This window comes from Pongo abelii, chromosome 2, assembly GCF_028885655.2.
Source record: "Pongo abelii isolate AG06213 chromosome 2, NHGRI_mPonAbe1-v2.0_pri, whole genome shotgun sequence".
NCBI lineage: Eukaryota > Metazoa > Chordata > Mammalia > Primates > Hominidae > Pongo > Pongo abelii.
In genome coordinates this window covers 167,103,772-167,126,181 of record NC_085928.1, presented here as the reverse complement: position 1 = coordinate 167,126,181, position 22,410 = coordinate 167,103,772, and the positions used below count along the sequence as shown (strand labels likewise).

The 22,410-nt window shown below is 39.9% G+C and overlaps 1 protein-coding gene across 14 annotated transcripts in view; it reads left to right on the top strand.

The window, feature by feature from the left end:
* Window positions 1-22,410, top strand: part of VEPH1 (ventricular zone expressed PH domain containing 1) — a 315,043-nt gene that overhangs the window by 137,091 nt on the left and 155,542 nt on the right. Inside the window, exon 7 of one of the 14 annotated variants that reach the window (XM_063722298.1) lies at window positions 356-18,941. The exons of the other annotated variants lie outside the window; for them this stretch is intronic. Within the exon in view, the coding sequence (XP_063578368.1) occupies window positions 356-487 (132 nt within the window). The 3' untranslated portion in view covers window positions 488-18,941. Of the gene's footprint in view, window positions 1-355; window positions 18,942-22,410 lie in introns of those variants that run through there. 14 annotated transcript variants of the gene reach the window in all.

The window sequence follows — 22,410 nt, the reverse complement described above, 5'->3', positions numbered from 1 at the left end:
AATCTGCTGACCTTGCAGATCTTTGCAAGAACCAAAAAATTCAACCTCTGAGGTGTGAGGCCATGGAATCTTTAAAAAGTGAACTCTTCCTGCAATTTAATGGTACTTCTTTTTGTCACAAATGATTCATTAATGTATAGTAATGCACACTGGTGTTGACTAAACTCCCATGGAAAATGTAATCTGTGAAAAACAAAAAACAGTAGCCACATGCAGTCTAACCATATGCAATTATGTCATTGTCAGTTTGTCTGAACTAAGGCTGTATCCATCTATTCTTGCACTGTTATAAAGAAATACCTGGGACTGGGTAATTTATTAAAAAAAGAGGTTTAATTTGCTTGCACTTCCAAAGGCTGCAACAGGAAGCATGATGCTGGCATCTGCTCAGCTTTTGGGGAGGCCTCAGGAAAACCTACAATCATGGTGGAAGGCAAAGGGGAAGAAGACACCTCATGGCCAGAGCAGGAGGAAGATAGTGGGGTGAGGTGCTACCCCACATCTCATGAGCACTCACTCACTATCATGACAGCAGCAGCAAGGGGATCCACCCTCGTGATCGAGTCACCTCCCAGCAGGCCTCACTTCCAACATTGAGGATTACAATTCAACATGAGATTTGGGTGGCAACACAGATCCAAACCATATCAAAGGCTAACCTGAAAGAGAACAGTTCATTTGGTGACACTTGTATGACTCTCAGTGGGTACCAGGAGAAGGAGAGGTGGATCTAAATAGCCTGAGGAATAAATTATTTCACAATTCAAATTTGTTTGCTTTTTCCCCCAAAACAAACAAATCTTTCTAGTGGTTCTGATTCACCCCCCTACCCGGGACCCACAGCAGAGAACAATTGTAGATCAGATAATTACCAAGTATATCTGGATATCAGGATTACATGAGGAGCTTTTAAATAATGTCAGTCTTGGACCCCATAGAATGCCTACTAAGTCATAATCTCCTGAAAAGAGTACCAGAAGTCTGGATTTACGGGAACCTCTGTCAGGGTAATTCTGATGCAGCTATTTGTGGATCAGTATTTGGGAACTCCAGACAGAGAATATTTAAGGTGCTTTCTCTCTTAGATTTAGAATCAGGCCTTGCCCATCACCCATCATCCTGCCCTCCTCCATCAAGCCATTGCTAATTAATTTAATAATTTTCTAGACTATTGATACAGCAGCTTAGAGTAGGACTGGCTAAGAGTAACACAAAAATCCAAAACCACAGTAACTTAAACAAAGACAGATATCTGATTCTCTTACACATAACGAAGTCTAGAAGGCAATCTCTCTAGAGTGCCATGTTTCAGAGACCCAGGCTCCTTCTACCTTATTGCTCTACCATTCCTGAGCGCACCAGAAAGCAATAGCTTCTGTCTCATGGTCCAAGATGACACTGTCTCCACCCATCACATCAGTCTTTCAGCCAACAGGAAGGGGGAAGGGGAGAAGGAATCTTCCAGGCCGTCAAACACAACCTTTTGTTTACAATCCATTAGCTAAATAGACTAAAGCTGAATATGACCACATGTAGCTGCAAGGGAGACTGGAGCATGTCACCTGGATTTGGGTGGCCCCATGCCCAGTTAAACAGGTGACAAAGACAGAAAGAATGATGAAGAACAAACAGCTGTTTCTGTTGCAGGTGGTCAATTGATTTCACATCTGTGGATCTGTTTTCTCTCCTCAAAAATTAATGGCTTTACACTGGATTACCTCCCTTATGGTCTGATATTATTTGATTCCATTTTTCCATTTTATTTAGGATCAGTCTAATAAAATTACCTATAAATGTCAGGCAGGTTCCTTTGCTCAGAAATAATGCTCTTTCTTGATTATTTGTAATGCTTGAAATATTACTGTAAGAAAGTTCTTTTAGCTGTAAGGAATGCTAAAGTTCAGATGTCCCGAGAATAAGTGTAGTAATCTAAGCAGCTAGTAACAGCGTAATTTGAGTAAATTTGTCCAACTTTCTAAATAAAACCTTGTGGAGCAATATTTCTAAAGACCAAAAACAATAGGCAAGATATGCATGTGTGTATATCTCTACCCAGCTTCTTTCCAAAAAGAAACAAGAAGTTCCTGAGGTACATTGAGAGGTGGGCATGAAGGCATATGCCCAGTATGGGGTCTTGGGTACCAAAGTGAAAGGAAATGTCAACAAAGAAAGAAAGGCAAAAACTGCCCTGGAAAAGCCCCACCACCTTCTATGTGGAAAGCTTGTCTCCCCATTTCTATGGGGAGACAATGAAACATGGGACCATATGAGGCATGGGGATTTTGGGGGTGCTTATAAGACAGCCACAGGACCCTTGTGACCTCTAGCCTTAGGATCGTCTCCCTTATCCTATTCTGTTCTCATCTAAAAATTGACTCCATTTGAAATTTTTCTCTTTGACACCAAAGTGGTCCTTTCAGTTGGGTTTAGCGGTTCAAACTGTCAGATAATTTTATTTCCAGGATTTAAAAGATTTTGGAATATGGAAAAGCCAATCCAACTTTGAGATCCTGCTCCAACTTTTGTAATATACAATCTATGACTGATCAGAGCATACTGACTGATCAGAGCATATAATATACAATCTATGACTTATCAGAGCATACCTCCTTTGTTTTCTGGTTTCCAGCAAACTCCATGGTTTGATCTTTAAGAAGAGCAGAGTCTCCTGAGGGTTTGCAATCTTCAGTCCAGAATTTGGCCATGGGGGTAGAGGCGGCCTGGAATCACACAAGTTATTAATTGGCTTATGCCTCACCTTCTGTGCTTGCGTGAAGCCAGGTGTAAGAACTGCAGGGCTGGCTACTGGGAAATGACCGGGTGTGCCTGTCTTTCAAATGAGCGCCCATCTGGGTGAGCAGACTGTTTTCAACAGCTTGATAGCAGCATCGCAGTTTTTCCATCTGTATTACATTCGGCAGAGAAGAGCTGTATATACAAAACAAAAACCAAAATCCTACAGATTCTTATTTTCTCTATCTCCCAGATTAACTCAGAGATATTTTTGCCCAAACTTAAATAAAGCCATGTTTAATAGTCATATAGTGCTTGTGTCGCTGTGGAGGCCATGAATGACTCACAGAACACTTCCAGGGTAGAGAAATTTGCTTCTGGGAGAACCGATCAATTGTTGCCCTTGAGGTGCACCTTTCAGTAAAGATCTATCCAGTTCTTTATAATGCCAGGATTTACTCCATTTCTCTGGTATGCTCAGCTGGAGTAAATTCATAAATAAGAAATAGTATTTGATTAAATATGTCCAAAACGCAGCAAAAATACATGGGCCATTTTGTCTTTCTCAAATGAGAAGGTTGCAGTGGAAACCTTTCAGACAAGAGCAGAAATGACGTCTTAGTAGCACCTAAGGGTTCATTCCCCAAACAACCATCCAGCAGTTTATATAAAACACTTAACACAGTTCCTGGCATATTAAAAAAAATGCTTGATGGATTTCAACTAACAACAACAAAGTAACAGCAGCAATATAATAAACGAAACCTGTCTAGCTGGAGAGGCCAACGAGAGAGGGAAAAATACAAGTGTGATTGTACTTCCTCACACAAAGTCTTCTGCGGTCTCATCCACTGCCTATGGGATATTATGCAAACTCCTTGGCATGGCCCCAGCTTCCTTCTGTAGCTTCACCTCTTACCTCTCCAGTCTACTTCATTCCCCTACATTCTGACTACTCAGGATTTTACCCCCTTCCCTGCACACCCTTTACTCTGACATACGTTGAGACCTTCACAGCTTATTCTGCCTGGATAGTTTTTACCCCCTTCTCCTACTTATCTTACCTGACCCAGCTCAAATGTTGCCTCTTCTGTGAGTTCTTCCCAGTCCCCTTAGTCAAAGTTAGTCACTCCCAGTCTATACTTCCATAGTAATTTGGTTGTACCTCAAATGTGTCATGGTTGTATCTCAATTATGTCATGTTGCAATTTGCATGTTAATGTCTTTTTCTCCTCCCTACGTCTCTCAGCTTCCAGGGGAAATAAATATTATCAAATCCATCTGAATTCATCTGTGGCCGTAAGACTGAATGCGTACTTGAGAGTACTGGTAATTAAGAATTTGAGGGTTGATTTCTCACTTGAACTTTGATTCCATCAAGTCTGTCTACTTATTCTAGATGACATAATTATAACTTAAGAGAGAGGAGGAGGAAATATTAGCGTGGAGAGGGCTGTATACTTCTGAGCTTATACAATCTATCTCTGATATCTAGCAGGTGAAAGATGAGAATAAAGTTGACAGGGGAATATGGAGTCATTATACAACAAACATGTGATGAGCCAAGGCCATCCATAATGGCTGCTAGGAGGTGACATAAATGAAAGATGATACTGAGTAGATTATAAAGAGATTTTCATATATGAGGACTCAGCAGGCTGCAAATTGGTTGAAGTACAGCTCCAAGAAGGAGCACTCACCGCTGTAGACTGAGCAGTGATCACCACCAAGGAACTATCTGTACAAGAATCCATTACATGAATGAATTTGCTTACAATGAGGGCAAAAGTAACATGGTGACTAAGAGGGTGGGCTCAGAGTCAGCCTGCCTTGATTTCAATCCTGACTCAGGCACTCACCAGCTATGGGCAACTTACATCACCTCTCTTGACTCAGTTTCCTTATCTGTAAAATGGGAATATTATTCACCTCTTAGGTTTGTTGTGAGGATTTAATGAGCTAACCCATGTGGAACAGTATTTAGCAAATAGTAAACATTTGATAAATGTCAGCACTTTATTACTTTACTCAGCATTGTCCAGGTCTTTCTCATTGCATTTATTTGTATACAGGCTAAAACTTGACCCTAACAGACTGAAATTAGGGAGGTGAAAACTAGGGAAATGGCTTACCTTGCCTCTGCTTCTCCAAGGAAAGCAGCTGAATGGGTAGGCATATGTGGGACCAGTTAAAATCAGGAGACAGAATTGGAATGAGGCACCGTAGACAACCACATGTATCATTAAAGGTGGAAAGCATAGCTGGCTACACAATTTTTCTTTTTTAGGAAATAACTGGTGTATGTAGATTTTTATTCCTCGGGGTGGAATGTATATCTGTTTTACATTTGTATCGCAGACCACCGTTTGTGGGAGAAATAAGGATAACAAAAATAATAAAGCCTCATTTTGTAAAACTTCATAATTTAAAATAGGCCTTGTTTTCTTGGGCCACTGGAAGTACATTGCTTTCCATAAAGGGTAGGTGGTCCCCACCTCCCCAGCTGTATAAACAGCTCAAATAAGTTTGCAGCAATTTTTTAAAAACTCTTAAGCTAAATACGAAGTGGTTTAAGTTAAACCCAAACTAGGTTGATGTTTCTCGTCCATGGAGGACTGAAATAGAATGTTTGTTTCCACTTTAGAGGGTTTTACTTTTTCATTATTTCCTTCCCTAATTAGACTCTCTTAGCCATGCAAGTGGTCTCAGCTCACTTGTTAGGTATTATCATTATTATAGCCCTCTTTCCTAACATGAGTCAACTTGGTAAAGAGAACACTTTAGGAACGGCATTGATTTTTTTTTTTGGGAGGCCAACTTGAATTCATGTATCTTTCCATCTATTTAAGCCTCAAATAAGTGAACTGAAACAAATTTTAGTTTAATAGTCATCTTTACTTTACTTTAGGGTCTGGTCTTATTAGCAAGCACATACCAGTACATAGCATGCACTTCATTAGCATGCCCCTCCTCTGTGCCAGACCTACAAGGCAGTAGACCTAGTGGTGGAAACAGAGACAAGATGCTTTAAAATTTTTTTTACAAATGATCTCATAACACGTGGAAGGATGCTATGGCCACTTGTTTTTCCTTCACTACAGACCAATAGCCCACATCTGTGAAGAATCAAATAGCATGCCCCTGAGTGCAGCCACTGCCATCGTGTGTGTTAAATCCTGTGCCCTCTGCCTTGTTTTTCTAACCAGCTGGAATATGCTGGCCAAGCACCAGGGCGTGTTCATTACATCCTCTCTGGGCTCAGAGTCATGGACACTTTTCAAGTAAAGAAGCGACACACATCTTGCCCAGGTTGCATTTCTGTGACATCCGGCAGGCCTACAAAAACACTTTCAGGAGGAAAAGGAAAAGAATGACAAAGGCAGCTGAGAACCACATTACTGTCCTCATCCTGGCTGTTGAATAACATCCTGAGAAATGGGAGCTGGGTGGATGATTTACACCTTTAAATTACAAATCAAGACTAAAAAAAATCTGGGGGCCGTTCTACAAGAGGAAGGACCTGTGACTTAAAAGCACAATTTCCCCAGGGATGATAAACTTAGTTAAAACATTGGTAGGTTCAATGACTTTGGGGATATATTTTCTTAAGCCTTGGTTGGTGCCAGTGGCTGCTACTTAATATTATAAAATTGTCATGAATTGGGGAAGGATTTTTTTCCAAAATGAAAATAGCTTTTATTTTTGTTTGTATTGTTAAAAAGGGTACATGTTAACTGTAAATAATATTAATAATAAACCTCTTACAAAGTATAAGGAAAACAAAGGCAAACTTTGAGTACATACAAAATATACTTTCAAATAAGAGTATTGATATTGCATATCCTCTCTCCCTCAGTGATATAGGGTGGAGCTGCTGATTCTTTCTAACTGTAAGACTCAGTACTGGTGATGGGGACACAGAGGAGAGAAAGACATGTTCCCTGCCCTAGAGGATCTCACAGCTGGGGATGAGGAAGATGTAGAGACAGATAATTGGAATTTAATTTGGTACTTGCGTTACTGAATTTTGAACTGGACCAGGAAGGAAGAAACTAACCCCATGTGCGGGAGTTTTAGGAGAGCATTATAAGTTTGGCTTGTAAGATGATAGGGTTATGTCGGGGGAAGAGGAGGAAGGTATCCATGGGGAAGTCACTGCATTCAATGGCAGTCAGCCAGGAAAAGGCCGTGCGTCTTCTAGAAACCATGAAGGATTTCAAGTCCTTGGAGCATAGGATGAATAATGGAGGGGAGGGAAAGAGATGCGGCTGGACAGTGGGCTGGGGTCAGATTATGAAAATTCCATATTGATTAGCAGATAGTTCCTGTTTTCTTCCTTCTCTCAGCTGATTCTAGGAACAGTACTTTATTTCCCTTCATAGTGCGGGTAAGTAAATGTAATCCTATGTACCTTAGCGTTCCCAAGAAACTACAGAGCTGGTGAAAGGACAAACAGTTCCCAAAATACTTGCAAATGTGGAGTAGTAAATAATGGTTACAAAAGTTACATGTTGCAAAAATTTTCAACAATGTCTTGTAATTATTAACTGTAATTTGGGCCAACTGACCAAATCTACAGAAGACCTGCAGTTCCCTGTGAGCTGGGACAGTTTGGCAAGTCCCATAACATGGCTGCACATAGAAGGAGTGTCTGCAAGACCAGGATCAAACTCCAGAAATCGGCAGCCTGGTCCCCACAGACTTGATCTTCCTCCTTCCAGAGGAGGACGATCTGACTTTCCTACACTGGTGTCTGTGAGGGAAGTAGGTGCCTGCCTCAAGAAAGGCAGGAAGCCACCACTTAGTAAGTGCCCTTTCTAGCCATGAGCCTAACAAGTGAACAAATCTCAGATTCACCAGAAAGGACAACTGGGCATTGGCAGCAGGTGAGTTGAAGAGGATGAAGCAGTTGCTAATTCCAGCTCAAATCCTGCTGCTCTTTTAAGATGATGACAGGTCCTTGCCCTGCCTGTAGCCCTCAGACTGAAATCAATTGACTTCAACTATTTCCAACAGCCAGTATTTGCATTTCTTTGCCTATGGCTTCCCCAACTTCACAAGGCATTCTGCTAACACACATGGTGTATGCATATGTGAGGAAAGAATGCTGTCCCATGGCATCCTACAACCAGTGATGGGAGTTGGTGTTTTGTAAACTTCCAAAACTCCTTTACCCCTCAAATGAAATAAACTTTCCTAGAATTTCCCAGGCTACTTTTTGAACTGTTTCCCTTCTCTTTCTCACTCTTCTATTCCCCTATTGGTTTCCTGAAGTTTTCAAGTAAATGATTTGCACTTAAATCATCTCAGGGTCTGTCTGTTTCTGGGAACCCCAATCCAAGACAAAGACATTTCTAGGACTTTCCCAAGCCATTGCAATCTGCCCTGCTGCAAATATTTGAGAACATACATCTATAACACAGAGTTTAGCATCTGATGGTTTTCTGGTGGCATTTGCTTTTCATTTATTTAGTGCATGAATACACACACTCCCAACCCACCATAAGCACTCTGAAGGAAGGAACCGTACCTTACACCTCCTCATGGCCCTGGCACAACCCCCCTTAAGTAATTAGCTCATAGCAGGTGGCTCACAGGTACTTGCCAACTAACTGTTCCATAGAGACTGGGACTTGGCTGACCATCAGTGTCTTGTACTAGTAGATGGCATCTGATGACATGGCAGGTTGTGTTTGAGGCGGCCAGGAAAACTATAGACATTGGGTTCCAGTCAACAGTTATGGATACTGGTTTTTCAGGGTCTGTCAGTCTCCATCCCCTGTGGTCCCCAAAGTGTCCGGACCAGCAGCATTGAGTGTTACTCAGAAACTTAAATCAGAATCCATAATTTAACAAGATGCCCAGGTGGTGTGTATGCACATGAAAGTGTAAGTAGTACTGCTCCTGAGGATCCAGGCCCTACAGGATTTATCTGCTATAGAACCTGAGGGAGTCTAGACATGCCCACATATATACATACATGCTTGATGCATATGTGTTTCCAGACACACACACAGCTATACCCAATTTTCTTTGCAAGACCCACTTGTTTTTATGTAAATAATCAGTAACCTTTAACAGTCATAATCTTTGAAAATGTCAGTATATACATGAAGTCAGGAAATATCATGCATTACCTACAATACAGTTTATGAATATTTATCACACACCTGCTGTATGCAAGGCATTGTATGCAAGTGCAAAGTTAAATAAAATCCAATCCCTCTGCTATAAAAAGGGGCTTTTTTATTCACTTAGAAATGATCCTTTACTCACTTGAGCCCAGGAGTTCAAGGCAGTGAGCTATGATTGTGCCACTATATTCCAGTAGCACAATAAAATAAAAGAAAAAAAAGATACTTTAATAGGCAAAAATTGTGATGCATTGACACTTTTGTGTAATATTCTTAGAATTCCTCACTCCATCCCCACTCCTGTATAAAGGGAGAGGGTGTTCCTAAATAATGGTTTACACGGAATATCACAGGTGGATATGTACAAGTCTTTCATATTGCTTAAGTTCTTGTTTTTATTTTTTAACGTTATTTGATTTTTTTTGTAGCTCAAGCAGGATCTGAAAGCATTCCCAGAACTCTCTATAGGATTTGACACAGAGGTATTATCGCTATGATGTAAAATTGTGTAACAATTGTACTCTCAAAATATATGAAGAGAGTACTTGAAAGTAGATGAATTTTGTTGCAAAGACATGACTATACTGTCTTGGAATTATATTTACATTTCAGCCTTCTTCATTATTTATCAAAAAAGTTAAGCCTGAATTTATTTTGTAGTGAATAGGGCTTAGGAACTTGGTACTGGTTTACATGAACTGAGCTGAAGCCCTCTAAGAAAATATGCATCTAACAGTTGGCTTAGCAGCAATACACTATCATACTAAAATGTTCACAGGTATAGATCATAATATTAACCAGAATGCTTGCTGTTATTTATGTGTATTCATGTAGATAACATGTAAAAAATTACACTGAGAGGGTATCTTGACATCAGTTTATTTCTTGCTAAGTAATAAAGTAAATGAAGAACTATTTGTTGCTTTTTAAGATTAATAAATATGAGATAAATAGAAAATAAATGTTTCCATAACTGTTGATGAGTAAATGAAAGTGGTCTGGGTAATGTTTCCCAACCTTTAGTGCAGTATAGATCCTACAGAGGTCTAAACATCTAACAATTCACTCAGAAAAGTAGAAAATAAACCTTTCTAACCATCTTGCTTCATTGAAATCTTTATTTACTATGCGTGGTTGGTTTTTTAAATCTCTGGATTAGACTAAACTCCTACTCCTGTGTACATTCTCTCCAGCTCTTCCTTCTCCTGCTTTCTGCTTTAAGAGGGCAAACTTCCTTCAGCTGTAGGCAGCATTCTCCCACAATAAGGGTTCCTATCTCATTCAAATCTTCCTTTCTTCATCCAGAAGAGTTTCCAGAGCCCACCTTCTCCATGACAGCTACACATTTCTAAAGCACTGTTTGTCTACCAACTCCTCCTTCTTGACTAGTAAATACAAAATAAAGCTGGGGGATAAGAGAGTGATAGAGGGACAACAGCAAAATTACAAATGTTCCCTGAAGGAAACAATTCTACCTTCCCTCATCTTATGGAGTGAGAATAACCTCAAAGGCAAGATGCATGGATTTGAGCATCCCATACAATGTACATAATAGGCACTATAGATACAGTGAGGTGACTCTTCTGTTCTTCTATTGAAAAACGGCAAGATTAAACCATCGTTAAGATCTCAACATAACCCTATCTAAAAGTCCTAAACCATTTTATTCTGTTTCCACCATTTACGTAAAGGGGAGCTCACAAATGAGTGGAAACAAATTTGGAAACTGATGGTTTTCTCCAGGCAAGCATATTTCAGACTTTTTCTTTTGCAGACATCTTAACTAGGGGTATCTTCACAACCCCATTCTATTAACTGAAATTTGTTTCCATTCATTTATTCACTCGTTCATTCTCTGCTTACTTCTAGAAAGCAATTAAGGCAGTTCACAAGGAAATCACAGTTGCTGCGAAACCAAAAAAAAAAAAAAAAAAATTAACTCAAGGAAAAATCCTTGAACTAAAAAAAGGAGTGTTGGAAAGATTGGTGGGTAAGGTACCAGAGAACTTATTACTACATCAAACTTTCCCCAGCTAAGGAAATCACCAATCCAAGGCAAGGTTTACACTTCTGCAAAATGCATTTTTCCATTTTATTCTTCTCTGTAAGTAATGAAATATACCCAAATCTTTTTGTCTAACCTGTATTTTGGGTGTTACATCTCAACTACCATGAATAAAACATCCTGGCTATTTGTTTTGAAAATAAGTAGGTGCAAAGAAAAATAGGCACCTTGCATCTAATTATCTAATGAGTAAATTATGTCATATAATGAGTAAATTATGGAAAGTTCAATTGTAGCTGATGTATAGTTCAACTGAGTTAAATCTTACCATATTGTTCCTTTTTCTAATGAGCTAAAAGCATATACTTTTTTTTCCTGGCAAAAAGTTCAAATACAATCAGCCTCTCTCTTTTTATTTCTATTTTCTTTCTTTTTGGACCCATAATAGGCATCATTCTTCAAAATGATTTCCATGATTGGGCCAGAAGGCCTGCGGTTACTTTTCTCTTTCACTCAGAGATTGCACCTCATTTACTAAACAGATATTGTGTAATTAAAGATGGGCTGTTTCTTTGAGTTCTCTAGAAATTTTTCAGTTCTAAAGTCCCCAGTGGTCTTTCAAAAAGTTCATTTAATTGAAGCAAAAGAAATAATGGAGCCATTGTTCAGGATAATCAGTAAGAGGTCATTTACATGAGGGGACTATGGCATGGTAGGAGAAGAAAATGTGGCTCAGTATAATTCATTCTGGGTCCCTTGAGCCCACACAAAAGATTTACCTTTAAGAGGCTAAGTTCCCAAGCCCCTAGTTTTTAGAGAGTAAATCCAAACTATAGAACCTCTAAATCTTTTATCAATTCATAAAATAATACTATGTTTGAAGCTAAAATTAGATAGACTTCCATAAGCTTTAAGATTCTGTAATTATTTGGGGTCAGTGCAACAAATAAAAATGCTGGAAAATAAACTCTTAGCACAAATGGAGGGGGATTTGGGTTTTTAAACACATACATGGCCACATTGAATGCCATTTAGGGAAAAATCATTTGAAATTGAAAAAAACTTATTTGACAGCAGACCATGTCAAGTTTTCTGCCCCTTAAAAATTCAAACTGAAGACATAATTTATTGTCTCAAATAGCATAGCATAAAGTTAAGCTACCTCTCATATCCTCTGATTTCTATTTTAAATCCTAAGTCAATTGCATTCAAACATCTTTTTGGGAAAGATATACTAAGTTCCACACTTAACTTTAGCCATAATTGTTTCATAATTAAAAAATTATACCTTGCTTTTTTTCTCAAGGGTGGCGTTTACTTTAGCATTCTGTGCCAAATGCATAGACCTGAACTAAATCCAACTTATCCTTAATTTTTAACATGTTACAAAATTTAAGATTCATGTAAAATAAAGAATACATCTGTTTTCATCAGCTGTTTCTTAACTTTTATTACTGGGATTTATTTTAAAAAATTGTTTTGCCCAGACAGCTTTGTTATACTAAGCATGATTTATTACTCTCCCATGAGCCCACAAAAACTGCATGTTCCTGAATCAAAAATAATGAAGAATGGAAACTTATTCCTTTTACAATTGACTAAATGATCATTTAAAATATGTAAATATGTTTAAATTCTAATAGGGTTTTTTTATCAATGGGTAGAAAAATATATTCAATTACCCCAAGCTGATATACAGAAAAATTGAGACACAATCAAAAGATAAAAGAAAGAATTGAAGAAAGTGACTTTTGTAATGCTATTCTAAAAATCAGCTCAAAGTTGGAGAATTATCTACCTAAGAGAGAGATTAAGAAGGTTTTTATTTATTTATTTTCTGCTTTGTTCCACAAAAATAATATTTCAGCCAGCTTGCCTCTTGATGTTCTGTTAAAAGATTATTGACTCTTAGCTTTTGAATATGATTAACATTTGATGTCTACTTTCTTGGCAAGAATTTTACATGTATTTTATGCTAATATTTTCAGCTAAAAGAGCATTTTCTTGTCTGCGTGGCATAATTTTTAAAGAATGAAATTTATTAGTTGTAAAAATGTCTTGGAATTTAAAGATTACTAGATAGCTTGACCTTTACTGGCTTCCGTACTTCAATAACAGCAACTTTTTTGAAGAATTGAAAAGACTGTAATATTTTTACTTCAGAAATAGGAAAAGACTGAAAAAGACTGAGGAATAATTACAAAGAGAAAATGATATAGATATCTAGATATCTAAAATAATGAGCTAAATTTGGGTTCAGGTCACAAAGAAAAGTTTAAGTTGTATAGTGTTTTGATGTAATCACGTAACTGCTTTTAAAGGAGAAATCGGCTTTCTTGGTGAAATGTTGAAGATATTTCAATTCTAGGTAAAGTTTTTTGCAAGTTACCAAAACACTGGCTCACATTTGCTTATATTGAGTTGGTTTTGGGGTCTTGGACATTTCTAGAACTTCCCAACCATTATCAATTCTCAGTATAAAATAACTGGGAAAAATTAAAGGGCTATATAGCTTCTAAAATGGCTTGTTTTCATTTTTGTGATAATTCAAATATTTATGCATTCATGTTTAAGATTTTTGATACTCAAGTAATAATAACTAATGTTGATTTAAATTTCTGTATGCCAGGCATTTTTTAACTCACTTTTTTTTAACTCACTGAAGTCTCACAATCTATGATGGTCAGTATTAGGTGTCAACTTGACTGGATTGAGGGATGCCTAGATGGCTGGTAAAGTATTGTTTTTGGGTGTGTTGCTCTGGCCCATTTGTTGAGTGACCTGAAAGGCAGCTAGTTTTGAGTGGGGCCCAGACCAGAAGTCTCTGCAACAGGTCTAAGCTACTGTGCAAGCTGCTGTACCTCTGGGGCCATATGACTCAGCAGATCTAGTGGTGCGTGAGGTATCAGTGGCAGATAGGGATGCTGTCGGGAGCCTTTGGGAGGTCCTCATAGGTGAATCATAGTTGAGCCCATCCTTTAGGATTCTAGAGCAAGGCCCTATCATCTTCTGCAGATAACTCCTTTTTTTTTTTTCTTTGAGACAGAGTCTCACTCTGTTGCCAGGCTGGAGTGCAGTGGCGTGATCTTGGCTCACTGCAACCTCCACCTCCCAGGTTCAAACAATTCTTCTGCCTCACCCCCTAAGTAGCTGGGACTACAGGTGTGCACCACCATGCCCAGCTAATTTTTGTATTTTTAGTAGAGACGGTGTTTCACCATGTTGGCCAGGATAGTCTCGATCTCCTGACCTCGTGATCCACCCACCTTGGCCTCCCAAAGTGCTGGGATTACAGGCTTGAGCCACCACTCCTGGTCGATAACTCCTTTTGAGAGACAGCTTTGGCCTGCTACTGGGCCTTGGTAGAAACTGAATATTTGACTACAGATCACCAGGTTTGTATGTGACCTGAACTGCCTATCATGAACTGGGTGCTTTCTGACCCATCAAGACAAAATTGGGTGTGCACTGCAGTATTCCATCATCAAAGAGAAGTGGTATATACGTGATCAGGGTTGAGCAGGTTGTGAGAACACAAATAAGTTACATGAAGAAGTAGCTTAAATGCCCATGGTCTCCACTCCTGCTACCCTGCCGTCTGTCTCCCAGCCTGTACCTATGGCCTCATGGGGAGTTTCCTGTGATCGGTTGACAGAGGAAGAGACGAGGGCATGGTTTACAAATGGCTCTGCGTGATATGTGGCACCAACCAAAAGTAGACCCCTGCAGCACTATAGGACCTCTCTGGGACATGCCTGAAGGACAGTGGTAAAGGAAAATCTTCCCAGTGGGGAGAACTTCAAGCAATGCATGTGGTTGTGCACTTTGCTTAGAAGAAGATGTAGCCAGACATGAAGGTATATACATGGGTTGTAGCCAGTGGTTTGGCTGGATGGTCAGGGACTTGGAAGGAATATGATTAGAAAATTGATGATACAGAACAACAGACAAGCAGAGAGCCAAATCATGAATGAAGTCCCATTCACAATTGCTACAAAGAGAATAAAATACTTAGGAATACAGTTAACAAGGGAAGTGAAGGGCCTCTTCAAAGAGAACTACAAACCACTGTTCAAGGAAATCAGAGAGGACACAAACAAATGAAAAAACATTCCATACTCATTGATAGGAAGAATCAATATCGTGAAAATGGCCATACTGCCTATAGATTCAATGCTATTCCCACTAAACTACCATTAACATTATTCACAGAATTAGAAAAAACTGCTTTAAATTTCATATGGAACCAAAAAAGAACCCATATAGCCAAGACAATCCTAAACAAAAAGAATAAAGCTGGAGGAATCACGCTATCCAACTTCAAACTGTACTACAAGACTACAGTAAAAAAACAGCAGAGTACCGGTACAAAAACAGACATAGACCAATGGAACAGAATAGAGATCTCAGAAATAAGACCACACATCTCCAACCATCTGACCTTCTACAAACCTGACAAAAAGCAAGCAATGGGGAAAGGATTCCCTATTTAATAAATGGTGCTGGGAGAAGTGGCTAGCCATATGTAGAAAATTGAAACTGGATCCTTTCTGTATACAAAAATTAACTCAAGATGGATTAAAGACTTAAATGTAAAACCCAAAATGATCAAAACCCTAGAAGAAAATCTAGGTAATATCATTCAGGACATAGTCATGGGCAAAGATTTCATGATGAAAATGTCAAAAGCAATTGCAACAAAAGCAAAAATTGACAAATGGGATCTAATTAAAGAGCTTCTGCACAGCAAAATAAACTATCATCAGAGTGAACAGACAATCTACAGAATGGGAGAAGATTTTTGCAATCTAACCTAGAATCTACAAGGAACTTAAACAAATTTACAAGAAAAAAAACAACCCAATTAAAAAGTGGACAAAGAACATGAATAGCCACTTCTCAAAAGAAGACATACATGTGATCAACAAACATATGAAAAAAAGCTCAACATCACTGATCATTAAAGAGATGCAGATCAAAACCACAATGAGATATCATCTCACACCAGTCAGAATGGCAATTATTAAAAAGTCAAGAAACAACAGATGCTGGCAAGGCTGTGGAGAAATAGGAATGCTTTTACACTATTGGTGCGAATGTAAATTAGTTTACCCATTGTAGAAGACAGTGTGGTGATTCCTTAAAGACCTAGGAGGCAGAAATTACTATTTGACCCAGCAATCTCATTACTGGGTATATACACAAAGGAATATAAATCATTCTGTTGTAAAGATACATGCACTAGTATGTTCACTGCAGCACTATTCACAATAGCAAAGACATGGAATCAACACAAATGTCCATCAATGATAGACTAGATAAAGAAAATGTGGTACATATACACCATGGAATATTATTCAGCCATAAAAAGGAATGAGATCATGTCCTTTGCAGGAACATGGATGGAGCTGGAAGCCATTATCCTCAGCAAACTAAAACAGGAACAGAAAATCAAACACCACATGTTCTCACTTAGAAGTGGGGGCTGAACAATGAGAACACATGGACACAGGGTGGGGAACAATACACACTGGGGCCTGCAGCAGGGGTGGGGCAAGGGAGATCATCAGGAAGAATAGATAATGCATGCAGGGCTTAATACCTAGTGATGGGTTGATAGGTGCAGCCAAACACTATGGCACACATTTACCTGTGTAACAAACCTGCACATCCTGCACATGTATCCCAGAAGTTAAAATACAATTAAAAAGAAAAGAAAATTGGTGACACAGAGAAGGAAACAACAAACACTGGGGTCTACTTGAGGCGGGAGGGTGGGAAGAGGGAGAGGAGCAGAAAAGATAACTATTGGGTACTGGGCTTAATACCTGGGTGATGAAATAATATGTACAACAAACCCCCATGATATGTGTTTACCTATGTAACAAACCTTCACTTGCACCCCCAAACCTAAAATAAAAGTTAAAAAGAAAAGAAAATTGGTGACAAATAAATTTTTGGGAAGAGATATGTGGATGGATCTCTCTGAGTGGCCAAAAACTGTGAAGATATTTGTGTCCCCTGTGTACACTCAGCAAAGGGTGACCTTGGCGAGGAGGATTTTAATAATCAAGTGGATATGATGGCCCACTCTGTTGACACCATTCAGGCTCTTTCCCCAACCACTCCTGTCATCACACAATGGGCTTGTGAACACAGTGGCTGTGGTGTCAGAGAAGGAGGTTATTCATGGGCTTAGCAACATGGACTTCCACTCACAAAGGTTGATCTGGCTGCTGCCATCGCTGGCTGCCCAATCTGCCAGCAGCAGAGACCAACAATGAGCCCTCTATATGGCACTATTCCTTGGGGTGTTCAGCCAGCTACCTGTGGCAGGTTGATTACATTGGACCACTTCCATTATGGAAGGGACAGGGTTTGTTCTTACTGGAATACTCTTACTCAGGATATGAATTTGCCTTTCCTACATGCAATTCTTCTGCCAAGACTACCATCCATGGACTTGCAGAACTGCCTTGTCGACTGCCATGGTATTACACATAGCATTGCTTTTGACCAAGGAACTCACTCTACAGACAGAAATGCAGCAATGCATTTATGATCTTGGCATTCACTGGTCTTACCATGCTCCCCTTGATCCTGAAGCAGCTGGCTTGAGAGAACAGAATGGCTATTTGAAGTCATAATTACAGTGCCAACCAGGTGACAATACTTTGCAGGGCTGGGGAAAACTTCTCCAGAAGGCTGTATATGCTCTGAATCAGCATCTAGTATATGGTACTGTTTCTCCCATAGGGAGGATTCACAGGTCCAAGAATCAATGGGTGAAAGTAGAAGGGACACCACTCACCATTACCCCTAGTGAGCCACTAGCAACATTTTTGCTTCATATTCCCATGACATTATGTTCTGCTGGCTTAGAGGCCTTAGTTTCAGAGTGAGATATGCTGCTCTCAAGATAGTGAGTTCTCACGAGATCTGGTTGTTTAAGTGTGTGGCACCTTCACACCCTTGTTCTGCTTTCACCATGTGATCTGCCTACTCCTCCTTTGCCTTCTGCCATGAGTAAAACTCTCCGAGACTTCCCACAGAAGCAGATTGCAGAACTATGCTTCATGAACAGCCTGCAGAACCATGAACCAATTAACCCTCTTTTCTTATAAATTACCCAGTCTCAAGTATTCTTTATAGCAATGCAAGAATGGACTAACACACGACTCCTCTATGAGACAGACACTGTGATTAACCCCTTTTAATAAACTGAGCCATGTAAGGTTAAATAACCATGTCTGGTTAGCTACAGTGCCAGATTCAAACTTAGGAAAAAGCTTCTGAACCCACTTTATAAACAACTATATTATTACACTTGCCTTCTCAGACAAATAAGGCACAGCTAGGAAGGCTTTACATGGTACTACTACCTTTTCATTCCTCGAAGGTAAAATTTGCCATGTTAATGTTTATCCAAAGAAAATCTTTCACATGTATTCACATTTTGAACAGTCGACACTTTCCTTGCTAGTCCCTTACCCATCAATTCTACTTTGCATGCAGTAAGAAAGCCTCTTGAAACCCAAATGCCTGATAATATCTCTGGGATGGAGAAACTTAACCCATCGCTCAGACAGATCAGCTGAATCCAACAGAAAGGTGGTGCTAGCAGGGTTTTAGTAGCTTTGTCTCAGTTGTGGTTCTGGATTTTCTAAAGTGGCTCTAAACCCACCAGCCAAGGAGAGTATTTGAGATTTTATTTTAGGGCTTAATATCTCAAGCTCTGAACAAACAACAAAACCAGAGGTAACAAAAGTCTTCCAATAGAATAGGAAAAACAATCATATACCTGCAGGATATAGAAATTTACCTCCTCCAGAGTGATGACCACTGGTTAAAAATGGCTTTTAAAACCTGTTACTGGTTTCTCTGCAAGGGAAGTATGAAGAAGAAGAAAGAGAGGTGGGATAGGAAGGGGCTCACAGATGCTGCCAATGTTATTGATAATTTCCTGTTACATTGCATATATTTTATATGTATTATTTCATATGTAGCATATATTCCATAATGTCAAAGAAAAATACAATCATTGAATATTTGCTATGTGCCAAATAGTATACCTGACATTGAAAACAATAATCTTTATAATAAAACATTCATGCTGTACTAAGTAACTTATTTTTAAATTCATTGATATTTCTGGCATCATCAGATCATATTAAAAACAATACCAATAATAACAATTCATTGTTAGCATAGTTTTATCACCTACTCTATGCTAGATACTTTACAATTATTTTTTCATTGTTCCTCACAACATCATGAAGGAGTTGCGTCAGCTAAGATGAATTTGGTAATAGCATATGCAACTAAAGCTGATTCAGAAGAAAAATATTTATTATCTCCTATAACAAGAAGCCTGGAAAACATGGTGGGTCCCAGGTTTGTTCAGAAGTTCCACAACATCATCAAGAACCCTTGATAAGCTTCTTTCCATTCTCTGTCTACCATCATCAGTATATTTGAATTGGCCCCATAAACATACCCCTCACACTTGCAAAGATAGCTGCCCAGATCCAGGTAGTGCATATAGGTACAACAATGTCTGGTTAAGGAACAGGGATGTGTTCTTCCATCTCTTTTTATCTGGGAGGAAAACATTTTTCAGTAGTCTTCTACCCCAGAAAACTTCACATCAGGTCCAGTTGCCCAGGATTAAATCACATACCCATGCCCTAGTTTAAAAGGAGCCTGAGAAATAGATTAGCTATTTTCACTTTATAGCAGGCTGGGGGTTATACCAATAAGAAAGAAGGGGATAGGGTGAGATACGATTAGTGATAGGCAATCAAAAGTATCTGCCGCTGAACTATTAGCTCCAATCTACAGATGAAGCTTAAGCTCAAAGTTGTTAAATAAGATGCTGTGCCTTTTAAATGCACCATTTAGACCAAGCTTGTCCAATCCACAGCCTGTAGGCCACATGAGGCCCAGAGCAGCTTTGAATGCAGCCCAACACAAATTCATAAACTTTCTTAAAACATTATGAGATTTTTTTTGTGATTTGTTTTTTTTTAGCTCATCAGCTATTTTTAGTGTTAGTGTAGTTTGTGTGTGGCCCAAGACAATTCTTCTTCTTCCGACATGGCCCAGGAAAGCCAAATGATTGTACACCCCTGATGTAGACTATTGATATAGTTTGGCGATGTCACCACTGAAATCTTATATTGAATTCCCACGTGTTGTGGGAGGGACCTGGTGGGAGGTAATTGACTCATGGGGGCATATCTTTCCCATGCTGTTCTCGTGATAGTGAATAAGTCTTATGAGATCTGATGGTTTTAAAAAGAGGAATTCCCCTACATACGTGCTCTCTCTTTGCCTGCTGCCATCCATGTAAGACATGACTTGCTCCTTCTGCCATGATTGTGAAAATGGACTAATACAACCATTTACATTCAAGGTTGATATTGATATATGAGGTTTTGATACTATCATGAAGTTGTTAGCTGGTTGCTTTGTAGTTTCTATTGTGTGGTTGCAGGCTATGTACTTAAGTGTGTTTTTGTTTTATTATTTAGCAGGTATCGTTCTTTCGTTTCATGTTTAGAACTCCCTTAAGGATCTCTTCTAAGGCTGATCTAGTGTTAACAAATTCTCTTACACCTTCCTTGTCTGGACAATATTTTATTTCTCCTTCATTTATGAAGCTTTAGTATGGTGGGATATGAAATTCTTGGTTGAAATTTCTTTTCTTTAAGAGTGCTAAAATAGGCCCCCAATCTCTCCTTGCTTGTTTCTGTTAAGAAGTCTGTTAGCCTGATGGGATTGCCTTTGTATGTGACCTGCCCTTTTTCTCTAGCTGCCTTTAAGATTTTTTTCTTTAGCACTGACTTTGGACAATCTGCTAGTTACATTCCTTAGTGATCTTCATTTTGTATGGTATCTCACAGGTGTTCTCTGGATTTCTTATGTGTAGATGCCTACCTCTCTAGCAAGATTAGGACAGTTTTTGTGAATTATTCCCTCAGATATATTTTCCAGGTGTTTTACTTTTTCTCCTCCTTTATCAGGAATGTCTGATTGGTATGTCACTTTACATAATCCCATATTTCCCAAAGACTCTGACCTGAGTCTTTGGACTGCACAGTCTCGTGCAGCCATGCCACTGGTAATGGCTGACTTTATATGTACCTGTATTAAAAATGGCATCCCGCCATCAGTCCCAGGTCTGGGAAAGTGCAGTTTTTCCCATTGTCTTTCCTTCAGAATATCTCCAAGAGCCTCTCCCGAAGTTAGCTCTAGGGCTTGAAAGAAACAAACTGCTCTCCCTCAGCTTGGGTGGCTTGGATCCCCAGTGGAAAGGTGAGTCACAAAGGAGGCTCTCTGCCTCTCTCATGTACTGATGACACAGGATTCTTTTGGTGCTGCTTTGCCAGATGGAAACCTCTATGGCCAGTGGCACCTCTGCCCAAGTTTTGCTTGTGACCATTGGGCTGGCTCTGCCCACTCAGCCTGGCAGGCTGTGCTTGGCTCACACTACTGGCCCAGACCCCATGCCCACCACGGGTGAGCCAGGTGTGGAACAGCAAGGGTTGTGTGAGTGAGAGAGTACAAGATCTGGCTGCAGCAAGCCAGGTGCACCAGGTGCTATGGCAGGCAGCTCCAGGCATCAGCAGAGTTGCAAGCTCCATGCAAGGCTGTGGCTGGACCAGGCATGCCTCAAGCAGCTTCCACTTTGGGCGCTGGCATCTGGACAAGAGGAATGTGGTGGTGCCCCAAAACTTGGAGATGCCAGCAACCATGGAGCCCCAAGGGGGTGTTACAGCGTGTCACAGCTCTGGCTCAGGGAGTCCTGAGGTCTGGGCCTCCAGAAGGGTTGCAGCTCTTTTCCCCTCGTCTGGCAAATGGAAACATGTCACCACCCACAGCTTAGTGGGCTGGCCAGAAACATGTTTCAGCTTGTTCATATTATAGCTCATTCAGTTCTGCTGCCCTGCTCCAGCCCATGGCTGCTGAACTGACCAGGCCCTGCCATTGGTTTCTGTCACATGGGGTGGCCACCTGGCACTGGCAGAGGCCAGGAGGGTTACAGTGTTACAGCTCCTTTTGCACTTGTCGTTAGGTGGTTTTGGGTTTTTGTCCCACATCCAAGAAGAATGAGATTAGGCAGACACCTTGAGAGTGAGCAGGGCAGAGGAGAGTTTTAATGAGTGACAGAACACCTCTTCACATGAGAGGGGGACCCAAAGTGGGTAGCCCATACCCAAAAGTGGGTAGTCTCAATGTGTGGCTGAGTCCGGGGTTCTTATGGGCTCCAAATAAGGGAGTGAATGCTGATTGGTCTATGAGTGGGCCTGGAAAAATCACCATTTGATTTGCTAAAAGGTATCGAGGAAGTTCTCACTCTGGTTGTGGACTCCACCCGGAACTGGCAGCCCAGTTTTCAGGCTTCAGGCTGTTTTTAGCTTGGGTTTCACTAGGTAACTACCCCTTTCTGCCTAGGAATTTGTCTGTCTCCTGCCACTATCACTAGGGCTTCACTCACTTTTATCAGCCAGATGCTGTCATGGGGGCTGTATTCCA